Source organism: Barbus barbus, assembly GCF_936440315.1.
Source record: "Barbus barbus genome assembly, chromosome: 4".
NCBI lineage: Eukaryota > Metazoa > Chordata > Actinopteri > Cypriniformes > Cyprinidae > Barbus > Barbus barbus.
The window spans coordinates 40,851,067-40,869,563 of NC_136732.1; the positions used below are offsets into that span (position 1 = coordinate 40,851,067).

Below are 18,497 nucleotides of genomic sequence, written 5' to 3' on the forward strand. Positions count from 1 at the left end.
AGGTAAAGTGTGTCTTATTTTATTTTTCTCATCCTAATTTTATAAACTGCAAGTTACGCATGCTGACTAACACTGATCACTGTCGGGTCTGGCATTCTCTGATCGACTCGGGCATTACACACAATGTTAAACAGACCCGGGACCCGAAGTAATACATTGGGACCCGACCCGGATCTGGCTGACCATTTAAACTATAGACCCGAACTCGTACGGGTCCCGGGTCGGGTCTCGGGTCCTCCGTGAAGACCTCTAGATAGTACTAATTATAAGCTTAAACCCATTCTTGAAGATGGACTGTTGAGAGTTGGTGGTTGGCTTTGCAAGATCACAATACCAGAAGACGTAAAGCATCCTGTAATTCTCTCCAAAGATCAGCATATTTCCAAGCTTATCCTTAAGCACATCCATAAACAGATTGGTCTTGGTGGAAGCAAAGTACTGGATCATCCACGACAATGCAGCTGCCAGGAGAATCCTTTCGAGTTGCATCTTTTGCAGGAGACAGAAAGCGAAATTAGGTGAGCATCTGATTGCTGACTTGCCTGAAGAAAGGTTACTTCCATTTACCAATATAGGAGTGGATTACTTCGGTCCGATTGAAGTAAAAAGAGGCCACTCTCTCGTGAAACGTTATGGTGTAATTTTTTACATGCATGGCCAGTATTACATACATGGCATGTATTTTTTACATGCATTTACAGAGGAGTCCATTTGGAGGTTGCTTATTGCGCAGGTTCATTTGTAGAAGAGGACAAGTGTCACATTTAAGATCTGACAATGGAACAAATTGTATTTGGCACAGAAGGAAAATTGAGAAAAGCCCTTGCAGACTTGAATCCACCTGTGGTTTCACACGATGAAGGTACATGGGAATGCATCATAAAAATGGTAAGAAAAGTATTGTCTTCAGTTCTGTCAGCAAACACTGAATGATGAGGGATTGCACACCTTTCTGTGTGAGAGGCTAGCCTAAATGATCGGCCCCTTACTAAAGTGTCTGATGATCCAAACGATTTGGAGCCACTCACTCCCAACCATCTCCTTACAATGAGAAAAACACCAGTCCTGCCTCTCCTGGGCTGTTTGATGAAAAGGACCAGTATGCAAGAAGAAGATGGAGGCACCTCTCTGACCTCTTTTGGAAGAGGTGGATGAAAGAGTACTTGCTTCTTTATCAGGAAAGGCAAAAGTGGACCAAGGAAAGACATCATTTTCAACCAGGTGACACTGTGGCCCCTCGCGATTCTTGGATGCTTGGAGAAGTGCTGGAAACGTTCCCAGATCAAAACGGTTTATTTAGATCTGCAAGAATCCAAATGAGTGTAATAACAAGACCATTAACAAGAATGGTCCAAGAAGACCATTATGCTGGGTACAAACTAAAGATTTTTTTTTTTTAAATCTTGTAAGATCTTCAAAATGTGAGAGACCACAAACATGATAAAAAAAAAAAAAAAAAACAAGATTAAACTGTTTTGCTCCTATAGTGTGTGGTGTCCTCAGGGTGCCCCCAGTTAGAGAGTCGGACTCATATCCCAAAGGTTGCGGGTTCGAATCTCAGGACCGGAGGGAATTGTAGGTGGGGGGAGTGAATCTACAGCTCTCTCTCCACCTCAATACTATGACCAAGGCACCCAACTGCTCCCCGGGCGCCGCAGCATAAATGCCCACTGCTCCGGGTGTGTGTTCACTGTGTGTGTGTGTGTGTGTGTTCACGGTGTGTGTGTGTGTTCACTGTGTGTGTGTGTGTTCACTGCTGTGTGTGTGTCCGTGTGCACTTTGGATGGGTTAAATGCAGAGCACGAATTCTGAGTATGGGTCTCCATATTTGGCCATATGGCACGTCACTTTCACTTCACTTTTTAAGTTTTTGCTTTTATTGTGATTATTTCTATGATACTTTTAATCCTTTTTTATGTAAAGCACTTTGAATTACCATTGTGTATGAAATGTGCTATATAAATAAACTTACCTTGCCTTGAAAATTAACCCCATACTGCCTTATTTGCACAAAACAAAAAGAAAAAAAGAAAGAAAACAAGCATTTTACCTTTGTATTTATGAGCAAACACAGCTATCAGTATTCCAGTAATCACACCGAGCACAACAAAAACTGAAATCATGATGACCGATGTCCTCCAAGAATTAAACATATTACCTGTAACACAAAACAGCAATTAATCACATTGCAATTAATCACACTGTGTAAATCAAATTATTATAAAAGATGATTACAAATATATAATGTTCAGTTCTGAATGTGTACATAGACATGTTTTAGCTTTACTTAACAGACTAAGCTGATAATCATTAAATCCTTTTACTGCATCAAATATACCATGAGAACATGACACACAATTACAGTAGTAAAAGTGTCAGTAGTTACTTGTGGTGATCATCAGTGTCTCCAGCATGTGATGCTTCAGTTTGAATCTGCAGTGAATCTTGCTGTCTCTCTCATGTACAGTTATGGTGTGTTTCACTCTGAATCCGTCTGTGTTTCTGTGTTTCTCTGTAGTTTCTGAACTCAAACTGACTCCTTCATTGTTCAGCCACTCAAGATCAGGTTCAGGATACCAAGCTTCAGATTCACACTGTAGATGAAGCCCTCCTGAATGATCAAACCCATCTACAGTGATCACCGGAGGACGCCCCACAGCTACAGATAAACAAGAAGTACATTATGTTGTTGTTCTGACATTTTTAAGTTAGAGCATGTTCAGGCTGGAATACACCACACAACTTCTGTCCTGATTTACAGTCTGAACAAACTGACGCTAGTTCCTGACAGTCAGAGCCAGTCTGCAGATTAGAGTTGACAGATTTCATAGAGAATCAAAATTCAGACTTTGATTCCATCCAGTCAATATGTTTGATATCTTCAGCTGATTTTAGAGCACATATTGTTTTCATTTGTCACATGTCTCCTCACAAGGAGCATGTTTCTGCGTGAGTTTGTTGTGATCCTCAGTCATTCAGTGCATGATGGCCAGCTTTTTACACTATTTACAAAGTCGGTAAGTGTATGATGCCACGTGTTTTAAAATCTGATTCAGATTTTAAGTTGTGTAGTGTATTCCAGCCTTTAGTTTTGAGTGGTTTTCTCACCTTCAACACTGACATTAACAGTGGCATCATCAGACCAGGATTTGGACTGAATATAACACTTATAAAGTCCTTCATCAGAGACTCGGACTGATGAGAGTTTGAGTGATGCATCTCCTCTCTGTAGTTCTTGATGATTCAGTCCTGTTCTCCCTCTATAGGACTGACTCTGATCTGTGTTTCTGTCTACATGATCATCATAAAGATGCACTAGTGAGTCTCTCAGATCAAGTCTAAACCACTCCACTCTCATGTCCTCAACACTGATGTTGGGTTTGACTGAACAGTGCAGAATCACATCTTCTCCAGCTACAGCAAGCACAGGACCTGCAGGTCCCACGACTTCATACTGCTCTGTAAAAGAGAAAGAAAGATCTAATTAAAAGTGAACCTCCTGTCAGTTGAACTGTCACCCTTCAGCAGGACAAGTGTTCCCATGTAAAGCAGTAACTGTCCTTCTCCACAAAACTCTGCATCAGAACATGTCTGCTTAAAAACACTGCTTGTGTATATTTCTCTCTGTTTTATTAAATATTATTACATGGATCTTTGTAAATTCTAAGTTTATTCTAATTAGTCAATACTTCTGAACAATGACAGTTGTCTATAACAATGTTAAAAAACTGACCATTCATCCAGGAAACCTACAGTTTCTGTTCTGTGGTTAATAAAATAAGTAGCCATGTAATAAATGTCATAATGTGACATTAATGTAATATTACAGTGAGCCAGTCATTATCACATAAACTATGAATTAAACTATAATGAGGCCTATAAATATAGTTCAGCTGGACGATGAATAGACATGAACACACACTTCAGCTCTTTATATGAGTGTGAATAATTACCTGATCTTGAATCTGTGATTCCTCTAATAATCAGCAAAGTCAAGCAAATGAGCCTCATCTCTGAAGGACACAGATGCTAAAATGAAAGAAGAAATAATAAGTATAATAAACAGTCATCTCGTGTTAACATGCATGTGTTGGCTCTGAATACTTGCACATTTATACTTATGAGATGAATACAACAATTTACATACAGGTCTAGAATCAGTTGGTTAAATTAGTCCAAACAAAGCAGGACCAAATGCACAACGTGTACATGTAGTATAACTTGACTTTATCTTTTTTTTAAAGTGTTTATATAGTTCAGTATCACTTAAAGACCTACCTAACCGGTTAAACACATCTGATCTCAAGTCACACTCATGATAAACACACAATTGACCGTTCGCAAAGAGCTTGATTGACAGGCGATCTGACCAATCAGAACGCAGAGATTATGCGCCGCCGATACTATCCGCTATCTTGCCAATAGCTACGGCCTGTCTCCATAGAAATCCATGTTAAAACGGGGGAAAATAGATCGACTGAATTGAAACTTTGTCAATATAACTAAATATAAAAATGTGCGGAGGGTGGGTGAGCACCTGACCCTTTTCCCCTTGATGCCCGAAGTGCCCTTTTGTCAAGGCAATTTAAAAAAAAAATTGTAGTTAAACGCCCTTTTGTAAAGGCCTGCCCAATCTATTACTAAAATTAAATAATAATATTTTAGCCTTAAATTAAATTATCCACATGATGACCTTTCACCTGAAGATCTCATTGAGGACTATCCCTCACGTTCAGACAACTTTAGGATGCCTTCAATAACGTCCGCGGCTGCCGGTAAGTGGCGTTCTCAGCGGTGTGCTTGTAAACTTATATTATTGAATTATTATTATTTTACGAGAACGGCGTGAAGAGATCATGCACAGCTTGTTTATATTGCTGTGTGTAGCCTGTGGAAGGCAGCTTAGCTGCAGCAAGGGGCTACAATAGTTTTGTTCAGTGTTTTCCTAATGACAGTTTTATGATTGGTTATAAAGGCTACAGGGTGGGAAAACACCCTTTTCCCATTTTTATCACAGAATAATTCAGGAAATATATTTTATAGTTTTTATACTAAATGGTATGTCAATCAGTAGCTACTGCATTTTTCATATAGTTCATTTATTATTACCTGAAGATAACTTGAAAAACACACATAAACCATATATTTTCGCAATCCTACATTTATTGTCTTCACGTTTCATCCGTAAAAACGTTTCTGCTTGTTATTCAGCTCAGCTATAGCGACAGCCGTGTGAGTTTGTCCATACATCAGAAGTTTCTGCGCGAGAGCCTCCTCTGGCTTCGAGTATGAATGAAACATGCACTGCACCAGTGTTCAGCTCGCCTGATATTCACATCTCCTCGTTTGGATACGAATAAAACCTCAGGTCATGTCTCTTTTAATTTAAATCTAGATTTAAATCTAGAAACGTCTATGTGAAAACACCTGCTCAAGCTTGAATAAAGTGCGGGGGATGAATTTACATTTTATTCAAATTAATATTAAATAAAAAATGCAGCTAACGTAGTTCAACACACAGCAATAAAAACAAAGGTGCTAGTTCTCTTTCGTTCTTGCTGTTTAATTGGGAAAAGTTTAAAGCGCGTTCGAAGTGTCTTGTCTTTTTCATGTTATCTGACTAAAAACTATTTATACTTTGAACTATTATTATGAAAGGGGGAAAGGGAAGTGGTGAGTGGCCAAGTATGGTGACCCATACTCAGAATTAGTGCTCTGCATTTAACCCATCCAAGTGTACACACAGTAGTGAACATACACACACAGCAGTGGGCAGCCAATGCTGCGGCGCCCGGGGAGCAGTTGGGGGTTCGGTGTCTTGCTCAAGGGCACCTCAGTCGTGGTATTGAGGGTGGAGAGAGCGCTGGACATTCACTCCCCCCACCTACAATCCCTGCCGGACCTGAGACTCGAACCCACAACCTTCAGGTTACAAGTCCAACTCTCTATTCATTAGGCCACGACTGCCCCATAATTACAATATTTATTTTAAAAAACGTAGAGTGCCTTAAAAATAATTATCACAACACTGGTAAAACAGGCTTATACTGATTTTCTCGTCCTCCGAATTATACTTATCAATCCTGTTTTTAATCATTATAATTCAAAAAATGACTAAATTCAGAACAGGATTAGAATAGAATTCTATTTGAAATAAAACAGGAATATTGTTTTCTACAACAACAACAGTAGTGTTTACAACAGCAAAACCACCATACCCTGTACACTCAAAAACAACAACAATAATAATAATATCACCATTCCAGAGTAATTAAGAGGTGCAAAAAAAATTTAAACTTAAAATGGTCTTTTATGTTCTGTTTCTTTTTTCAAACCTGTGTCATGGCATTTGCTGCTGTATCAATACAGACGCATGCATTTCGATACACATATCAGCGAGGAGCACAGCCCTATTAACAGCCATGTTCCTTGTGTCCCTTTTATACTTTGAGCACCTGCCCCTCCAAAGGGCCCTGTATGGCAGGTCGTTTACTGCAAAAAGACGGTCACTGCGACACTGTAAAGTGATGAAACTATGTCTCTATGTACTTTATAAAACCATTTTCATAGATTTCACATCATATTGTTGACTATTATAATAATTACATGCCCAGTAGCTGCAGCTCCTAGCTTTAACCACAAATCAGACAGAAGAGCAGATTAACTTCGGTGGATGTAAACTTGAAAAATGGCGTGTTCCGCGGTTGAAATAAAACGCTTTTTGATGTTTATTCATGTTCATTTCGTGCTTTATGCAAATATGAAAAGACGATTGAGTGTTTGAACTGAGGCAATACAGTGATCACGACACATTGAAGAGCCACAAAACGGTATTTATTGTTTGAATTTCTTTTAAAATGACTCAGTTTAACAGCTGAGGGTCCTGAGATCTTGTTTCATATCAGAAGTAACCTGCTCTGTCTTCTCTGTTGGTGTGTTGTCTGTTTTCTCTTTGCTCTGCCATGTATTTTTCACTGCGTGAGGAACACATGTGCAATGTTAGAGCAGCATTGTTTGTCGGTCATGGCAACAGTAACTAAGCGTGGGCGGGTTTTGCGATTTTAAATCGATTTACCTTCGACTGAACATTGATGCGGATGCGTTCACAAGAGTCTCTGAATAAATTATTGATATAATTATATGGGTATTAACTAAGAGTTGATACGACAGTACGTACAGATCAAAAAGAGATTATTCCAGTCTCAGTTTTGCTTTTATCTATAACTAAAGGATCCAGCTGAAGACACGCCTCCACAACACTCTCTGATCATAATCCAGCTGCTGGAATCAGCCTCTGTTTACAGAAGCGTGTCTTATTCTGGCTTTGACTGCAGGACTTTAATGTTTTTTTTTTTATTATTTTGATTATTAGAGCTTACAGCTCATGAAAATCAAAAATCAGTATCTCAAAATATTAGAATATTTACATTTGAGTTTCAATTAATGACCATCCTTACAGTATAAATTCCGGGTATCTCTTGTTCTTTGAAGCCACAATAATGGAGAAGACTGCTGACTTGGCAATGATCCAGAAGATGAACATTGACGTCCTCCACAAAGAGGGAAAGTCACAGAGGGTCATTACTGAAAGCTGTGGCTGTTCACAGAGTGCTGTATCAAAGCATATTAAATGCAAAGTTGACTGGAAGGAAGAATTTGGGTAGGAAAAGGTGCACAAGCAACAGGGATGACCGCAAGCTTGAGAGTACTGTCACGCAAAGCTGATTCAAACACTTGGGAGAGCTTCACAAGGAGTGGACTGAAGCTGGAGTCAGTGCATCAAGAGTCTCCACGCTCAGACGTCTTCAGGAAAAGAGCTACCAAGCCACTTCTGAACCAGAGACAACATCAGAAGCGTCTTACCTGGGCTGTGGAGAAACAGAACTGGACTGTTGCTCAGTGGTCCAAAGTCCTCTTTTCAGATAAAAGTAAATTTTGCATTTAATTTGGAAATCAAGGTCCCAGAGTCGGGAGGAAGAGTGGAGAGGCACAGAATCCATGTTGCTTGAAGTCCAGTGTGAAGTTTCCACAGTCAGTGATGATTTGGGCTGCCATGTCATCTGCTGGTGTTGGTCCACTGTGTTTTCTGAAGTCCTCAGTCAACACAGCCATCTACCGGGAAATTTTAGAGCACTTCATGCTTCCTTCTGCTGACAAGCTTTATGGAGATGCTGATTTCATTTTCCAGCAGGACTTGGCACCTGCCCACACTGCCAAAGGTACCAAAAGCTGGTTCAATGACCATGGTGTTACTGTGCTTGATTGGCCAGCAAACTCGCCGGACCTGAACCCCAGAGAGAATCTATGAGGAAGATGAGAGACACCAGACCCAACAATGCAGATGACCTGAAGGCCGCTATCAAAGCAACCTGGGCTTCCATTACACCTGAGCAGTGCCACAAACTGATCACCTCCATGCCACGCCGCATTGAGGCAGTAATTAAAGCAAAACGTTTTGTGTCAGTCACAGCATAAATCTATATTATATACTAATAAACAAGTTATTTAGAAATTTCCTTTATTATTATTAAATTATTTAGGCCAACACTGTAAAAAAATGCTGTGGTTTCTACAGCAAATTGTTACATAATATTACAGTTTAAACATTTTACAAGATGTAGCTGTAATTTGCAATGCATTGTGGGATTGCGTGCACATCATTCAAATCAGAAATCCAGCCGACTGGAGCAGCGCGAGAACGATTGAAGATTAGAGGCTTTATTCATAATTCCTGGTAAGTTCACTTAATTTTACTTAAGACATATATCCTTTTATCTCTATTTAAGTTCATGTATAAGCGATATCACGTCACAACAGCCTGCTATCACCACATTTAGACAAGCGGCCTTGGTAATTTATGTGCAGTAAGCTGGAAATTGCTATCATAGCATAGTTAGGCTAAATGCTGCATTTTTCTCATTTTGGCAGTTTGATTTTCTTATTGAGAGCATTTAAAGTAGTTTTTACCCAACTCTTAACATAATGCCCAGTGTGAACGATTGTCATAGTAACTACTATCTGTCCAAATAACTGACGAACAGCAAAATATGTGAAATTTCATTTGTTTGTGTGTTCAACTGTCCCATATTGACGTGACATCTTACTATAATTAGAAACTACATGTAAATGAGAAATTAAAGTAAGTAAAGTAAAGTCGTGACGTATTGTCAAGTATGGTGACCCATACTCGAAATTGGTGCTCTGCGTAACGTTCACCAGAGCGACCTCGCACTGAACGCTCTTTGTTTGCATGTGTCATTGTTTTCTAATAGAATAAATGAAACGGGACAAAGTTAATCTTGTCAAACTATATATCATTCTGAGGGTCTAAGCCTCAAGCATCGACGACAGATCGCTGTTTTTCGATGGAAAGCTTATAAGGAATGAGTGGCACAAATTTGCTACATTTGTGTAAGCAGTACACATCCAAACACGCAGAGTAAAAAAGCCGTACGTACCTTTATCATTGTAATAACGAGCCACAAACGCGTCCACTGCTGAAATCCCAGTTTAGTTAGAGAGGTAAGGGTCCACAGAAAAACATCCCAGCGAGCACTTTTAGTCCAGCGAAACAATAACGTTGTAATAAGGATGAATATTCCTTTGTTTACGTTTCATTTCTTCAGAGAGTTATTGTTCGCGTCCGTTATGGAATAAATTACGCTCAAAAACAGCGTCTTGGTGGTAAAAAAACAAAACGATGTTACAGCATACGGTTTTACAAAAATAATGAGACCGTCTACGGAAAAAAAAGTCTCAGAAAAGCGGAATATAGATTATTTGAATTTGGCGCTCCCTCCTGCTGGCAGTGACGCTTCTGTGACGCACGCTGTCATCTGAGCGGGGCGTAACTTAGCGATCTGCTTTATCCATAAAAAACTGTTTTTTTTTTTTCTTCTACATTTTTTATATGTGTGTGTGTGTATTGTGTGGGGAATGTGGCCATGTCTGCATGATTATAATCTGTATGGACGCACATCAGCGTGTTTATTAGCGACTCTATGACGGCTATCATTGTGATTCATTGATCAGCTATTATTGATTATATGGCCCATCTGTTTGATTATCATCTGAATGGAAGCACATCAGCGTGTGTTTACTGACTCTATGACCATGTCTGGCAATATCACTTCACGTCTGGCAGTGATATTTATCATTGTAATAACGAATAACGAAGAATACTTCAGTATACATACTATATACAAAGCATTTTTTTCTATTTTTTTTTCCTTTTTATTACTCAAATAATTATTTTTGTATTTTTTAGTGCTCAAATAAATCTGTCTATTATTTTATAATTGAAAAACTATGCAGGAACATGTATAATGACTAAAATAGCTTGTATAATTCTGCAATCCATTTGGTGGTTATTTTTCCTCAAACAGGGGGGTGGGGGGACTATAAATAGTTTCAGAAAATATTGCAGGAATCTCATTTTTCATGGTATCTTCTTCAAATTTGAAATATGAACTCATGAGACATGTGGCTTTCGATCCATTACTTTTCTGGATTGCTCCAGGACTTATTTCATGTATTTGTATATGAAATAAAAAAAACATTCAGTGTGGAAAAATATTTTTCAAGGCACGTCAGTGCCTATAACTTTTTATCTTTTTGAGCATTATCAACTCTGGATGATAGATAGTAAAGCCCAGAGTGTCTTCTTTCCAAAGATACCTAATTTGTTTGTGTAAGCACACTTTGTCACAAACTGTTACCATTTTAATTTAGGTAGGTTATTTTCACCTGTGAGGCCACAAATGGCAGTGAAGGTTAATCCAAGTGCACACACACAGCAGTGAGTAGTGAACAAATGCACACACACACACACACACCCGGAGCAGTGGGCAGCCATTTATGCTGCGGCGCCCGGGGAGCAGTTGGGGGTTCGGTGCCTTGCTCAAGGGCACCTCAGTCGTGGTATTGAGGGTGGAGAGAGCGCTGGACATTCACTCCCCCCACCTACAATCCCTGCCGGCCGGGGGCTCGAACCCACAACCTTTCGATTACGAGTCCGACTCTCTAACCATTAGGCCACGACTTCCCTTAAATTGTGTCTATTGCCACTGTAGTTGTGCTCGACATTAAAGCTTGTCCTGATCGTGGATTTTTTTAATGAAAGACATCTTTACATGCTCAATTGGATTAAAACTTGAGTGAAAAAAATTAAATAAAATAACTAGGGAAGCATTGAAACGCAAGACTATTTCTGATTTTATTACATTCAACGTAAAAACAAATAACCTTAACGGCACACGTAAGAAACACGAGGTAAATGTTCAAACTGTTGAGTTTATTTATAACATATGATAGTATTAAGTAGCATAAGCCAGCTGTTTTTCTTATTATCACGATTGCAAATGTTACATAGTTCAAAATAATTAGTTTAAGTTACTTACATTTTAGACACAATATTGACTGTTGTTCTATTTCACCAACAAAAATCGCTCCAAACAAAGATCAAAGCAAAACTCAGTTGTGTTTTTACTGAATGATGCAGTATTCTGAACGGATCGGTACAATAAATGGCTCAATTGACTCTTTAAGTTATTTGCTACCAACTAATGGTGATTTAGTTTCACGTTTAAAAAGTATCGTTGCATTTTTACAACATTTCTTATTTGTAATTTCAAAAATTGATGTAAAATATTAATGTCATAACACAGTTATAATTTTTCATTATAAATTATTTAATTTGATTTGTGGTACTATTATTATAAATTAATTTATTAATCAAATGTAAGAATTAGTTTATTTTAAAATATGTGACTTTTTGGGTGTTCATTTTGTTCTCATTTATGTAAATGTATTTAAAGAAATCACAAGATCATTTTCTTTATTTCTAGTAGGTGCAAAGAATAGCAGCTGATGTGGAGAAATGTTTGATGCTTCAAGACTCTGAAGCTGATTATATAATGCAGTAATTCTGTTGTAAATCATTTGATAAGCTTGTATTTTAGATTATATTTGATATTGAAATACTGTATTGTAGGTTACATTATTGCTTATATTTATTCATCTCAGGTGGACCCAGTGGGTCTTGACTATTCGAGGGTCACATGGTTGTGAATTCATACCTCAACTTTGTGACTAGATTTGCAGTCTTATTACAACTTATTACAGCAGTCTGGCGTCCCAGGAGCAGGCATCTTCTGCACACTTGAATTATTTCAAAGGTAACATGTTGTACTTGAGTAATTTAATTTGTGAAAAAGGCTGCTTATTTAGTTTAAGTACTGGTAAATGCTGATTGTAGTGTATAAGTGGCATTTTTGCATTTATTTGATTGAGCTAGTTTCATTCAATACTGAACTTTAGTTTTATTTTTCCATATAAAATTAAACAAAATAGAGTTTACCTTTTTTATCAGTTGAGGAGAAACATAAAGAGAGTAACATGGGTAATTACAAAAACTAATTACACACCTGACGTTTCTTACTCTTTGCCTACCTATAGACTCATTAAGACCCACATATATGACATACACACATGCAGGGTTACTCTTAAAAAGTAATTAATTAACAGAATCAAATAATACCTTAAAGGATAAAGTGAATTTCCATTTAAAAACCATAATGTCCAATATGATACAAATCAATAAAACATCATACAGGAAAAATGTAAATCCCATTAAATAAATGCAATGTCCAATAAGATTCTAAGCATCAAATAAAATCCTATGGACCAAAGTGAAATCCCATTAAAATCAATCAGAATGTCCACATGATTCTAAGAACCCAGTAAGATCCTAAAGGATAAACTGATATTCCAATAGGATTTTTTGACAAGGGCCTGTACAATTGAACCAAGTTCCTCTCTTTTATGAAAAAGTGAAGATGTCACCTCAAATTTAGCACATATCGCATGCACTAACTGTTTATCTTTTCAAAACACATGAGTCAAGTATTTCTGTAACAGAGGCTCAAACCTTCCTGTTGTAAACTGGCCCAAAATGAGGAACCTGGAGAAATCTGCATCATTGAATTTGGCCTCAAGTTCAGAATTGTAGGCCTACCATGCTATTCCTTCACTGAAAATAATGTAACATCTACATTAATTGGTTATATTCAAGTCACATATATTATTTAATATCACTGAAGCAACCTGCAGTATGTTGATTTACACCAACAAAACTACAGCGTTAAATCAGACAGAAAGTGAACTCTTAAAGTAACCACTGTTTAAGTGTATAGTCCTTGAGTTGATGATTGTAAGAATGTTTCCTGACTCTGAAACAACAGCTCTTACCGGAGGCTGCAGAAGAATATAACTCCGTGTAGGTCACAAATCCAACATAACGCTTCTTGAAAAACAAAACCTTAATAGTTCATGTTTTTATATGAAATCTGTCCAGAGCTTTGTCAGGCAAAATAAACGGAAATGGCATCTGCTGGGTTTTTTTTCCTTTCACTTTCTTTTTCTTCTTCTTCTTGAAATTGATTGGTGGTTGACAAACAAGAAAATGGTGTATTTCCGCCACCAACTGGTATGGAGAGTGGATCAAAATGACCAACTACCTTCCCCCTTTTCTTCTTCTTCTTTGTTGTTTTAATGGCGGTCGGCATTCAACATTAAGGCGCATTACCGCCACCTACGATCCCCCTTTTTTCCCCTTTCACTTTATTTTATTTTTTTAATAATTCTTTAATGAACAATAACAATTTACAAAACCAAATAGGGAACAATAAAATGCCTATAACAAAATATACACTTTTCCAATCATACTTCCATCATAAATGTCCATGTGTATATGTGCAAGGAAAGAAAAATAAATAAATAAATAAAGGTGTAAAATCTTACCAAACTTAAAAGGAAAGAGACTCATAAATGGATTTATACAATTCTCCGAGGGATTGATTATCTTTGGATACGTGTTTTAAAGATTCTAAGTACTTTTTACATTCATTTTTTAAGTAATTTAATAAGGGTTTCAAACTTTATTTTGTGTACATGATATTTACCCATTGTAATAATAATGTTTAACATGTATGACATCTTTTTCAAAAGACCATCTGCATAAACCAACACCTGAAACAACTTTAGTGATGCAATATCAGTGTTGATATCAATATTTAACCAACTGAAAAGATCCTGCCAGAATTTCAATGTTACTGGACAAGAAATAAATGATCAATGGTTTCAGGCTCTCCTAAACAAAAAACACAAGGATCCACCTCAAAACTGTATCTTTAGCGTAAAACTTCAGCAGCGGGATACACATTATTAATAATCCTCAACTGAATATCCTTCATTTTAGGTAGAATTGGTCATTAAGGTAATTACAGAATTTGTTTTTAAATATTTTATTTTCAAATAGTTTTAATTTTGAAGGTTTATTGAAATCTGAGAATAACTTACATTTTATTACATTTTTTGTCTCCAATATATATTTCTCCAATCTTTAACTGGGGCAGTTTAACAGATATTTTTGAATATTTAAGAGTGTTTTGTATTAATTGTTTTAAAGCAAGAGGGATGCTTTGCACAATGTATTCAATCCTCTAAAGGAACATTTATCTCAAATTTCTCCATGAATGCATTATGCTGAATAATTTGACCTGTTTCATCTAAAAAATCAACAACATGTAAAACATTTTTTTCATACCACTCTTTTTTGAATACTGTCTTTCTGTTTATTGTAATGGTTCTGTTATTCCACAATGTAGAACAATGCAGTGAAACATTTTGGGTGAATATCATTTTCCAGTAATACAAAATCTGTTTGTGGAATTTTGAAAGTTTAATTGGCAATTTGGAAACCTCAAAATCACATTTCAGCCAAAAATCTACTCCTCCAACTTGCTTGAATACAGACTTTGGTAAATGAAACCACATTGAGTTAGGCTGCACTAAATACATTTGAATCCAATTCAGTTTAATTACTCCAACCATTGATTCAAATTCAGAGGCTTTCAGACCTCCATTTTTATATTCTTTAATCATTATGAGTTTTGTTTTTCCATATAAAATTAAACAAAATAGAGTTGACCTTTTTTATCAGTTGAGGAGAAGCATAAAGAGAGTAACATGGTGAATAAGTTTAGATATGCCTTCTGCTTTGGTCAAGAGTATTCTGCCCATAATAGACAGATCTCTCATAAGCATATGATTAAGGGATTTTTTCATACTAGCAATTATCTCTTCTATATTTACTAATTCTCTCGTATGCATTTCTTTAAACATTTTTAGACCCAAGTATTTCACTTCAGATTGAACAGGAATGGATTCTATATTTTCTTCATTACATGAAAACAGAGGAAAAAGTTCACATTTTTTAAAATTTAGCCATAAGCCTGATGCTCCAGAAAAAACTGAAATAACATTCAGAGCTTTTTTAACTATAGATTTGTCTTTTAAAAATATTACTGTATCATCAGCAAATTGACTAATTCGATATTCATAATCAGAAATGGTTACTCTTTTTAATTGAGGATGGTTGACAACTAAATAAGCTAACATTTGAGTGCATAGTATAAACAGTTTTGGAGAGATTGGACAACCTTGTCTAATTCCAGGCAAAATGTCAATTCTAGGAGTCATTCCTGGATTAACGGATATATAACTATAAATGTTGTTATAGAGCATTTTAATAGCCTTTAAAAAACCCTTCCCCAAAACCAAACAATCTAAGCATTGTAAATATAAATTCATGCTCCACAGTGTCAAATGCTTTAAAAAAATATATAAACAAAATGAGGAATTCATTTTGAGAAAATCCACTCCAAAAATGAGAAAATCATTAAACACATTGGCAACAGTGTGTTTAATGCAAATGTGTTAATTTATAGATATTATAAATCAGGAAAGGCATTCATTGAGATGTGATGTGTTTGTGACCTCAGTAGGTCCTAAACTCTTCCCGTGAGAGAGAGAGAGTGTTAGTTCAGTCTGAAACTTTCAGGACTTTGATTTGGGTGAGTTTCTGTGTCAGTATGTAGCTCAGACGATGTTCTTCATGAATCATTTGTTTCCACTGAACTTCTTTAGAAATGACTCAGAAACACTGATCTGACAGATGTTTAGATGATATTTTACTGACTGCTGTAAGGTTCAGATTTTGTAAAAAAAAAAAAAGAGTGTGACTGGAAACACCAGCATCGGTCTCAGAGTCTCAGTCAGAAACTACAACGAGAATCAGTAAAGATCTGATCGCAGTGATAAGAGTGATTCAGTCAGAAACTTCAGAATAGAACAGAATTTCATCAATGAGGTGGGTGTTTCATCCAGTGAAGCTTCATCTCAGATACTGTCATGAATCTGGTCTATGAACTTCATTGGATCACTGTTGTCTTCACACTGCATGATTATCTGCGGTAGCATTCAGTCACTGTTGTGTTCACACTGCATGATAGATCAGCGACAGGAGGTTTCACACTGGATGAGTTTACAATAGTACATTACAATATACAGAACAGGCAGGCTACATGAAGATGAACATGGGGCTATAGGCTATAAGAAGTAAACTCATTATACATCACACAACAGGTTGGTTTCACTTTCAAGTACGCTTACTTAGATTTGTGTAGCCTATATAAAAATTTCCCAGCAGAAACATGTTTGTTAGCAAGTCATCTTTGTTCGGGGAGGACTTATAGACCATAATATCAGCGTGCTCTTGCGTTATTACCTTCTCACTTCTCGTGTACGTTTGGCTGTAGTTTGCTGAAAAGACAGAGTTGTCACTCAGCGATTCTTCCTATTGTAAAGTGATGCAGTGTGAAACCTCCTGTCGCCGATCTATCGTGCAATGTGAACACAGCAGTAACTGAATGCTACCCCAGATAATCATACAGTGTGAAAACAACGGTGCCCCGATGACTTTGAAAATCGTGCAGTGTGAACTCGGCATCGAAGGAAAGCCTTAGCTTTTAAAAGCCCAAAAAGCAATTATAATACATCATAGCTTTTAGATATTACAACTAAAATTATAAAATTACTTTGTTCTGATTAAAATACAATCAGCAGACAATAAAAGTTGTTGATAAAATATAAAAAGCAAAAATAACAACAAATGAAAACTACTGAGCTGGATCTCTCTCCTACTGACGAGCAAAATGTTTTTATGGTGTTACTATTCTTACAATACAGCTTATTAAAAATATTGAACATAAAATTAAATAACTGAACATAAAAACCATAAGAAAGTACAATAATATAATTTACATCATGAAGTAAAATGAATAAAAGTGTTGGACATTGTTCTTTGGGAAGGAACTCCATCTTTGAGTTGATCTGAATCTGAGTTGAATCTGCTGGTTATGAAGATGAACGTTATTCACTGTGAAAACTTTAGATGATGTTTCTTTGTCAAGTCACTTGTAATGTCTGGTTAGAACAGATTTATCCAGATGGTATTTTGTTGCTTGATGCATTATTGTAGCACTTTTGTTGAGGACACAGCATCAGAGCTGAAAGTGCTGGATCTGAAGATGATCTATTTCCTGTGAATGTGATTTGTGGGACTGCGTAGAGCAGATTAATTATTGAAACACTTCCCACATGCAGTGCAGTGATACGGTTTCTCTCCAGTGTGAATCCTCTCATGCAGTTTCAAATTGCTCGCTGTAGTAAAAGTCTTTCCACACTCAAAGCACATGTACTCTCTCACACCAGTGTGTATTTTCTGATGTACTTTCAAACTGTGTAGATGTGAAAAACTCTTTCCACACAAATAACATGAATATGGCTTCTCCTTTCTACACTCTAAAAAATCCTGGGTTATTTTTTCTACCCAAATGCTGGGTTAAGCCATTTGGGTATTTTTTGGGGGTTATTTTCTCAGTCCTGGGTAGTTTTGGGGTAGTTCTTTGTAACCCAACCGCTGGGTTATTTTCTGGGTCATTTTTACTGAGAGTTGAATCAATACACCCCCTCCCCCACCCAGACGCATCAACCCAGCTTCTTGGGTCAAATCAACGCAGCGCAGCGCGGGCTGACTGAATTCGAGGTGGAGGTGGATGCCACACACACACTGTAATATTTGGAGAAATAAGGTTCGTATCAATATATTTATACATATAACATGTATTTTTTAACCTATTTATACACATAACATAATACTGAGGGCTATAAAAAGACAAATGTGCGATAACAGTCAAGTTTACATGGCATTAAATGCGCCGCCAGCTTCGTTCGTTTTGCTTTGCTGGTTTATAATGCCCGCTGGTCTGATAGTAAATAAATTTTCAACTTTTTTTTTTTTTTTTAATGTTATAAACGTCCCCTTTGGTCAAATACTTACGTTTCTTCTTAACTAAGGTCATATGAAGTAATTTACTTCAAAGTCCATTAAGTCCATTAAGTTGAAGGTGTTTAAATGCAACGAGATGTAATGTAAACTTGCATTCCTTGCCTTTTCAGATTATTAAAATTAGATTTCTGTCCATTACAGCTAAATCTTTGGTAATACATTTCTGAAAACCACCTTTTGTACACGTACAGTCAAACCTGCCCATCCTCCATCGTACTGCAGTGCTGCTGAGTCAAAACAACCCAAT

At 36.9% G+C, this 18,497-nt stretch overlaps 2 protein-coding genes across 2 annotated transcripts in view; both read right to left on the reverse strand.

The window, feature by feature from the left end:
* The window catches only part of LOC306863800 (uncharacterized protein), a 178,284-nt gene that overhangs the window by 5,471 nt on the left and 154,316 nt on the right, over positions 1–18,497 (reverse strand). The gene's annotated exons all lie outside the window — the stretch shown is intronic.
* LOC306863817 (butyrophilin subfamily 3 member A2-like) lies at positions 1,812–13,412 on the reverse strand. Its single transcript, XM_079407362.1, has 5 exons — positions 13,249–13,412; positions 3,954–4,029; positions 3,109–3,459; positions 2,387–2,659; positions 1,812–2,158 (listed from the first exon to the last, which is right to left on the reverse strand). The coding sequence occupies exons 2-5, from the start codon at positions 4,009–4,011 to the stop codon at positions 1,986–1,988; spliced, it is 855 nt and encodes a 284-aa protein (XP_079263488.1). The 5' UTR covers positions 4,012–4,029; positions 13,249–13,412; the 3' UTR covers positions 1,812–1,985.

Excerpts from the sequence above, each read along its gene's own strand:
- LOC306863817 (XM_079407362.1), bottom strand. The coding sequence starts at position 4,011 with ATGAGGCTCATTTGCTTGACTTTGCTGATTATTAGAGGAATCACAGAT. Across the intron at positions 2,660-3,108 it reads TGTTAATGTCAGTGTTGAAG|CTGTGGGGCGTCCTCCGGTG; the intron begins GTGAGAAAACCA and ends GTTTATCTGTAG. Across the intron at positions 2,159-2,386 it reads GACACTGATGATCACCACAA|GTAATATGTTTAATTCTTGG; the intron begins GTAACTACTGAC and ends TTTGTGTTACAG.